The 9451-nt window shown below is 39.3% G+C and overlaps 1 protein-coding gene across 1 annotated transcript; it reads right to left on the reverse strand.

Moving 5' to 3' along the window:
- Positions 1-4238: 4238 nt before the first annotated feature.
- On the reverse strand, positions 4239-9451 carry LOC137875841 (beta-1,3-galactosyltransferase 1-like). Its single transcript, XM_068715351.1, has 4 exons — positions 9284-9451; positions 7144-7327; positions 6174-6434; positions 4239-4891 (listed from the first exon to the last, which is right to left on the reverse strand). The coding sequence occupies exons 1-4, from the start codon at positions 9307-9309 to the stop codon at positions 4298-4300; spliced, it is 1065 nt and encodes a 354-aa protein (XP_068571452.1). The 5' UTR covers positions 9310-9451; the 3' UTR covers positions 4239-4297.

Genomic DNA, 9451 nt, shown 5'->3' on the forward strand with positions numbered 1-9451 from the left:
TCTGGGCAATATGGCCAAAATCTTCACATTAAAAATTTGACATCAGGTAAACATTGTCCATCAACATTGACTGTGTTTGAGCACCAAGCATCATTACATTACATTACATTACATTACAGTCATTTAGCAGATGCTTTTATCCAAAGTGTAAACAGAGTCTGCCGCCTCTTGTCCCACCAGAGTCAGCCTGAATTGTTCTGCTACCGGATATTAGCCACCAGCAGATTGGGTAGTGGAGTAGCCTTAGGTCCAAGCTGGGTTAACTTAGCTTCCATCTCGGCTCTCCTCCATCAGTGGCGTTTGGTCCGGCAGGTCTAGCTAGGTGGTTGGCCTTGGGCGGTGATGGTCTCGAGGTCCGCTCCCTACAAATTAATCCAATCCCCACGCTTCCTTCTTCGATGTTGATGAGTGTATCTGTCATATGTCATAAGCGCTCCAGTAATAGAAACAAAAAGTGTTAAAATTTAGGAAACAAATCTAGCTAAATTCATGGGAGCTACTGGAAGCAGCATGTACATGTGGCGCCGTTGCCATAGGTATCTGGATGGGCCACTGTTACATTGTCATTTGTGCTAAGTAGGTTAAAATATATATATATATATATATATATATATATATATATATATATATATATACATTTGTGTGACATGGAATGAAAATTCAAAGAAAAAACAGCATTACGTGTCAAAATATGGTGGTTGACCACTACAAGCATCCAGAGTAGCTTCAATGTCCTTATAGATTCTCCAAGTAGACCACTAGAGGGATGAACAGCATTCCTCCAACCCATATTCCCTCATTTGGTGTTTTTATGATGGCGGTGAAGTGAGCTCAACTGAGTTAAGATCTGGTGACAGCGGAGCATGATTCGACCCTTTAAACCAGGGGTCGTCAACGTTTTTCAGGCAAAAGGACCTCCAAACTGATAGAGAGATGGACCCCCTACTATATAGTATATTGTATAAAATTGTGTTTTATATTAAACTGGGCCTAGTGCCATGTAAACATACCTTATTATTGTGCATTTAATACTAAGCTATTCAAATAATACACAGGTTCATATATTCATGTTTTTATTTTAAACATGTGCAAGGTACAGTGAGTAGGGTGGCCGTGCCACTGCCATTTAGAAACATACCTTGTCAACTGATACCAATGCCAATATCAACATTGTCTGTCAATTGCATGATAATCATGCATACAAGCTATTCAAATTGACGTTTTTATTTTAAACATAAATGTGGAAACAAAAAATTAATGATGGCCTATTAGTGCCACTGCCATGCACCACCTGTTATCTTGCATACAATACTGAACTATTAAAATAATGGACAGATTCATGTTTTTTGGTCAAGTTACAAAACAATCCATTTTCGCTCGTAACAATGTTCATACAAATGTGTGCATTTCTGACTGAAAGATAACATCTTCTGCCTCCATTTATCCATTCGCTACAATATATTGGATTCATGTTAATGTGTATTTAAAGACATTTAAAATGTTCACGACCCCCCCTGCAGTACCTTCGCGGACCCCCTAGGGGTCACGGACCCCCTGTTGAAGACCTCTGTTTTAAACCATTCAGAGACCCACAGTGACTCAGTGTTGTCATCCAGGGATCTTACATTTTCCTTCAATTCGTCCCTTCAACGCCCAAACTGAAATCAGTCCACAACCCTTTGGTCAGTAAGCATTGTGGGGGGTTATTAACCAAAAGTTAAGACTGAGTTTTTTCGTCATTGTACAGTGAAGATGAGATGGATAGACTCTCTTGACACAAGGTAGCTCAAATGGCTGGGCTCCACAGTCCAATTCCAGCGCACTGGCTTGCTTGACTGCTGCCAGACTTGTGGTGAATGACAAGATCACCAGTTTCATTCTGGATCCTAACAATGATCCAAAGTTAGCTTTAGCACTGCCAAAGTGGAGCTTCTTGTCAGACCAAAAAGGCCCACCCCAAAAAGTAAAATGTGGAATGCTGGGAGCTTTGTCCACCTCGACTAGATGCCAGATGGTCAGCTGACCCTCGGACACATCTGTCTTGAAGGGGGATTTGGGGATTAAAAGTGTTTGTAAAAGACACAACCAAAGACACACGCACACACACACACACACACACACACACACACACACACACACACACACACACACACACACACACACACACACACACACACAGTTTTGCTTGCAAAAAACCCACACATCATTCAGAGGCTCATGCTGATGTGATTTTCATTGACATCTCTTTATCTGCCATTCTGTCATGGCAGACACCTGACAGTTTCAAACTCTTATAGACACACAAATGCAAATGCCGTTAAAGTCACAGTCTCTCATTTCCTACCACACAAGGTATGTATGTTTTCTCATTTGCCAATGAACCACAAGGGAGCGCTGTTGCTCATGTTTCACTAACGTGACATCTGACATTACTCATGCACATGTAGATGACAGAAAAAAAAACCAGAAGTGTAAGACAGGGCTGCTTTTAGATCTCTGTGAAGTCGTATCAGGAAGTGGCTTTTAGAAAAACTTGTGTTTGATTGTAGAGTCTCCCTCTACATGCATTTGTCTGTCTGTCAGTTCTACAAGCTACATGGATTCCTGTTGCTTTTGTAATCAGGTTGAATTTAGTAGAGATTTGCAAAACTTGATTCTTCAAACACCCATCTTTGATTTTTGTCTGTATTCTGATGAGGAAACACTGTATTTTAGTATTTTTTTATATTCTGCCTGTCAAGGTGTTCTCAGGAAGAACAGATCTTTGTTTGAATCAAAAGCACTGTGTAAACCCACAGTTTAATCAGCCACAATGCTGCTTTAGTTATTGTTGATAAGGATGATGAAGAAGAGGGGAGACAAAGAGGGAGACCAAGACCAAGAAAAAACATATCAGGAAATAGCTGTTTATGCGTCTCACTGTTGAAAGATTGATAAGGAAGAGAAGACAGAGTAATAACGCCTCCTTCTAAGTCTGCTGTATCAACAATTTGGACGTGATCAAACATGCATTTCACATACACAAGGCTCGTTTAACAACTCACTGACGTTTATATCTATAATATATATTAGAATGTATTGATTATTGTGCAAGAAAAGAGGGAAAATATAAAAGATCCAGAAGTGTTCTGCAAACAATAATATTGTTTTGAGTCTTAAAATTAACGTTGTAATAATTTATATTTTATTTACCTGGAGATGGTGCGCGATGGAAAGTTAAGAGACCACCAAAGTTATTATAATATATTTTAAAATTTGATGGCAATCCATCCAATAATTAGCAGACATTTCACACTGAACAATTTTCACATTTCATTAAAACACATCCTCTGGGGACCATCAATGTGTATAAAATTGTATGGCATTTAATTTTACTAATGTCAAGACATTTCACACAAAACCCAAAAAACAACTGCATAATGGAGGATCAATAAAGTCAGCAGGATTCATCCTTTACGGGACAATACATGTTTGTACAAAATTTCATGGTAATCACATTCAGTAGTTGAGATATTTTAGTATGGACCAAAGTGGTGAACTGACTGATTGACGGACTGTCATTGCCACAGCCACGCTACGAGAGTAGCTAAAAAGATTTATTCATAACGATGATGGTAGACTAAATATTAGAAACAACTCTCAGTATAGCAAAATGCAATTCAACAGCGCCACAAACTGGAACACATTCAAATGACCATAAAGTTGATCAAACTCTACATTCTCAAACACAGTTTCATCAAAATGAACAGTATAACTTCAGAGTGTATTTTCTATCGTTTTCTGTTGAAGCCTACTTGCAAAATCATATTTGCGTACACTGGACAAATGTGTCTATTAAAGAAATAGACAGAAATTAATTTTGTGCTTATTGTCGTCAAATCGACATTTACCTTCATGCCATTAAGGTTACTTCAGAAAAAGAATAGTTAAATTATATTCTACATAGGAGTAGACAACTCCATTGGTTTACATCCTAAAATCTTGAAATTATTGACATCTTTACAATCATTTGTACAATCTGGACAAAAAACATTATTTGTACAAACACCTTAGATATAAACATACTGTATTTTGCTCAGCTTAAAAAATACACGTCTATCCCACCAGCTCTGTTGTTTTGGTATCAAAAGTCCAGACCATACTTCAAAGATAAAGGCAGTAAAATATGATATATATATATATATATATATATATATATATATATATATATATATATATATATATATATATATCAGAGTATTGTTGTGCAGGGCTTTAAAAACAGTCATAGGTAGTTTTTAAGGCACATTCAGAAGTGTTAACAGCCATCTTGAGATTGATATACTCCCCATACTTGTGAAAGCTGGTTGGAGTTCTGCAGTATTGTTGTTATGACTGAGGTCCAGTAACATTTGCTTGCCAGATAAGGCACATATCCCCGAAATAAATCATCACGAGGAGGATCCGTCAGTTCGATTCCCAAATGCCTCATGCACAGTCCCACATAGACATCTTCAATATAAACAGCTTTAACATGTGCAGACGCCTCCAGTATCCTCTTGGGTAAATCCAGTGAGAACACATAGCCCAGTCCCAGGGCATACGGTGGGTATGTAGACTCAGGGAAGACCGAAACAGGCAGAAACCACTTTGATGTGGAGTCTCGAAGAACAGGAGCACCCCTCGCCACCATTCCCGTCATGTAGAGGTGTCGGGGGGCTTTCAAAAGCATGTCAACCAGGTTGTGGACATTAAGGAACATGTCCGAGTCGACTTTCATGGCGTAGGAGGTGTTGGGGCAATGGGAGCTAAGCCATTCGAACATGACCATGGTTTTAATGGTGAGGTTATTATAGCTGTCCAAAAAGTCACTCTGGAGAATATCGTGATGTCTCTGGCTTTCCTGTAACACCTACAGAGGGGGAGATAGCAGACAGAGGTTATAGCAATAGTTAATCAGTTTCTGAGCCACTTACGGGGTAGCTGAAACAAGCTAGCAACCAGTTGCTTATTTACATGTCCAGCGGCTACAAAGCAACAATAGCATTCATTTAGAGTCATGTTTGTGGTGACCTGGCGAATGTATATCAAATATTCCCTCTCCTTTCAGTTCTGATCTTCTGGTCGGATCGTCAGCAAACTCTTGAGGAAAATACCTGGCTCATCAGCGCTAACCGCTACACAATGCTGTCGTATCGATATATCTTACGAAAAGTTGCTCCTCATTTTTTTTATGTTTTCCTATAAAAGTCAGCAGCATGTGTCAATTTGGAAACAATTGTTAAACTACTTAGTTAGGTTTATGCAACAAAACTACTTAGTTAGGTTTAGGAAAAGATCGTAGTTTGCGTTAAAAAAAACACAAAAGTCCCGCAACTACATTACGCAAGTTTCATGAAAAATATATCAATGAACAGTGGCCTTTTAACTGAAAGATCACTGGTTGTTAAACCCATCCACCTCGCCTCCTACCCACCCGGCGCATGCTTTTGCGGTCTGTATACTTCCTCGTTCACGATTACGTGGTTAACATACAGAATAATTCCATGGGATATCTACGAATTGTGGCGCATTATTTTTTTGTAGGTATAATTGCGAATGCTGGATGAGACCAGCCTGACCAGCGAGTCGCTAACTTTATCTGTCGGTTGCTGCTGGGCAGGTTGCTTTAAATGGGTTGCCTGCTGCTGCTACAAACAGGGTCGATGAGAGCGGTGGGACTGAACCTGGATGGCAAACCAAAACTGAAAGACAATAAAAAGTGTAGACCATGTGGGCTATTGTGGGAAACCAATGGGGTGATATATCTCTTTGAGTTTGTAACTTAGAGTGACTGCTGTCACATTACACATCATCATTTGAGCCATTGTTAAGATCTAAATATTGTGCAGCGTTAATGTTTCAGTGCCTTAAGAGACAGTGTCAAAAGCAATCTAAGAAGTTGTTCACTGTTGTCCTCACATCTCAACATACACAGAAACCAGTTTAGCTCTCTGTAATGACATGTGTTTGGATGCAGCTTTGCAGTAACCTGGCATCTCCACCTTCTTTTCTTTCTTTGCTCTGATTCCCCTGTGACTTTTGCGTTCTCTGAAGCACTCGCTGTAGCTCACTTGTGTTGGACTATTCATTTTGCAAATAGTAAGAACAAAAATGCGCTTTGGAATTCAGCAACTTGTAATAGATCAACTCACCTGCTCTTGGATGGTTGCTGTCCCATCTTCCTCTTTTGACTTCCCCAGGAGGAAGTAATGGCTGATCACTCTGCCCAGCACTGTTGTTTCTTTGCCCCACGTGTTGCGGATTGTGTCGCGGGCTTCTCTGTTGTGGGGTGCGACCGGTATCATAACAACCAAGAATGGTCTTTCTTGCCAACATCTATGTGGTTCGTCCACTATGACACCGTACTGGCGCGGGTACACCACAAAGTACATTGAAGGGCCATCTGGTGAGATCTATGCAAACAGATAAGGTTTGTGTTTTTTGGTGAAGCGCCTCAAGGATTTATCTTTTTTTTTAATTATTGTTAATTACACTAATATTAGTTTTATGTTGAAAGACAAAACATGGAGCTATCAAGATGTTTTCAGATTAAGGGTAAAGGGAGTGTTTGCCTTTGCTTTATTTGTGCAAATTTGACTGTTGGTTCAGTCTGTGTTTAAACCAAAACTGCCAATGTAGCGACTGTACAGACGTTACCTTTAGCTAGCTAGCAACATTCGGGTGTTTACACATCCTATAGCTAAATCATTTCTATTCAAGCCCACTTGACTTTGCTTGCAATTGTGTTGATTCTAAAATTTGGTATGCGTTCTGTTTGAACACACCATTTGATAAAATCTTCCGTATCGGTATTAATTAGCAACTTGTTAGAATTTGCGCATAATAAGCTCATTACAAAGCTCATTTTACTGTCTGAATTTTAAACAGATGAAATTTAAAACCTGAATTTTAAACAGTCTGTCTTGAACATGAAAACGTATTGCTTGACTCAAACACATTGCTATGGCAGCAGCATGATGAAATACTGCATGTTAACAGTGACGTATTACTGCTAATGACTCGTCTGAATCAGATAAACAGGAAAAAAATATTATGACTTTTTCTTTGCTTTGGTCATTTTGACAGCTGACTTTGTTTCAAGATGACATCAAATACACTTACATCCTGCACTGAAGTAGTTATATTGTGGTAAGATTTGCTTGACGATGACCTTGTCGTCCAAAACTTCAAAGGCAATGACACTTTGAGGCTTGAAATGTAGAAAGTGAACATGAACGTTCCAATCGTGAGGGACAGCATCAAAAAACACAACCATCGTCTCGCTCTTGTCCATGGAGTCTTTTCACTGTCAAGACAAAAGTGAAAGTTATATCTTTAACACCTCATAACCTCACATCAGGAGCACTTTACTATCCATTACCCGATTGGAATTAGGAAGCACTTTGCTAATATTGCATTCCTTTGACCGCGGTCCTCGTTAGTTGTGATTTATGTGTAGCTGTTTAGAGCAAAAGAAGGAGTCTCCATTAAGATCTGCGTCCATCAGAAACCACCACAACCGCGAGCTGCGCTGGGCTTACTGCAAGCTCTAAAACATTTGCAGAGAAGCATTCTATGTATGTTAACACATTATACATATTGATTTTTTTTTATTTTAACCTTTATTTAAACAGATAATCTTATTGAGACACAGGGTCTTATTCTCAAGAGAGACCTACTGGACGTGCTTTACAAGCTTCTCTATAGACTGGACATATTCTAATTAATAATAGCCCTCATGTAACATACTGCACACAGCAATCAATCAACAGAAACAAGAAGCTCCAAAATCACATTACTGACAGGCTGAATGTGACCCCCTTTTCACCTTGCATTATAATGTGTTTTGGGTGATCTGATTGCAATCGGATAGCGCTTGATCACATGAATGCACCGGCAGCCATGAGCCAGTAAGAGAGCTAAGCGAGAGAAGGCAGCAAGAAAGCTTGTCAAAAATAAATATTCAAGACACTGGTGTCTGCTTTCTGTTTGGTCCAATGAACGTACGCAAGCAAAAACATGGCCATTCGTATCACAACCGAGCCATTTATGAAGCAATGGTTGGTGCAAATGGTGGAGAACTGCTAAAACAGGTCCTGGCTCAACGCAGAAGAAAAGGGCATGTGACCTTTGATTGTTTGAGCTGGACAAAGAGATCAGATCTCAGTGGGATATCAGTGTGGACACTGGAGACTTGTATTAATACCAGGGGTAAATGTAATCAGCTTAAATAATATCTAGATACAAGTTTTTAAATGCATGGTGTAAACCCACAGAACAAACAGCATTTTGCTCCAGATTGAAACATACTGAAACATACTGAAACATACTGAAATCGTATTCAAACTGAAACTGTAGGAAACGCTACAACATTTGACAACTAACTCAAATTGCCCTCTTTAAAACAAAGACGCTCACTTTCCTGTCACATGTTGCAAAACACAAGAGGCAGGTTTCGCAGACCTGTGATGTAAAAACAGCCAAGTAATGTGTGTTTCACTTTCATTAAAATCTACAGTATTAACTCTCACTGTTTCAAAGGCATACACGATGCACACTCAAATATTCTGGCAAAAATGAACTGCACCCCACCCTGTTGTGGTTTTGCTTGTGCGACATCATAAGCAACATGTTTTAACAAGCAGGCATGCAAGGGCTTATTTGTGTCATTACGGTATGATGTCTGAGGGTTCACATGAGAGAAGCTGCACAATGATTTAAGCAATAACCTCATGAACTGGGAAAATCACTGGGAAAATCTTATGGGTGCTATTCTGACATATATTTAGGGGAAATGACTATGGGTTTATCTGAGTCAGTGAAGTTTGCAAAGGCATTTATTTGTATATAAGTGTACAGATTCAACTGAGGAAAACATGTCTTCACTTTTTAAAAATGTGATTATTTTTAAATAAATGGGAAATGTGAATGTGACAAAATAAATTTCCCCTGTGGAAACCAAGGGGGTGGGGTGTTTGAATGGTATAATTTATTATTAGAGATTTGCTTTTCTTGTTGCATACTAGATTACAGATTTCAACCACAAAGTCACTAATGATACATTTATACATTAGACATTAGCTCCAGTGTTTGAAGGGAGTGGAGACTCTACTGCAATCAATCGGACTGATCTCTTTTAACAATAGCCAGACACTATTTCTAAACAAAGCCTGCTCAGCAAGCACGACGAGCCTTGGACTTCACCGTACGACCATTTAAAGTCAATACATTTTAAATAAACTGAATCAAAATCTGGACTCACCATTTGGAAACAGAGCTCTCCAGCATTTTTGACAGACAAAGATTTCCTACGGCAGTGACAGCTTCAGCGAGCTACCATGCAGACAGCAGGTAAAAATGAGGATGTTGCTGTAGATGTGTCGTCTACCAAATGCATTGTGGTTTGTAGTAGCGGTGTGTGAGTGTAGCA

This window comes from Cebidichthys violaceus, unplaced genomic scaffold (genome assembly GCF_023349555.1).
Source record: "Cebidichthys violaceus isolate CVI_PGR_0920_01 unplaced genomic scaffold, fCebVio1.0.p SCAF_2, whole genome shotgun sequence".
NCBI lineage: Eukaryota > Metazoa > Chordata > Actinopteri > Perciformes > Stichaeidae > Cebidichthys > Cebidichthys violaceus.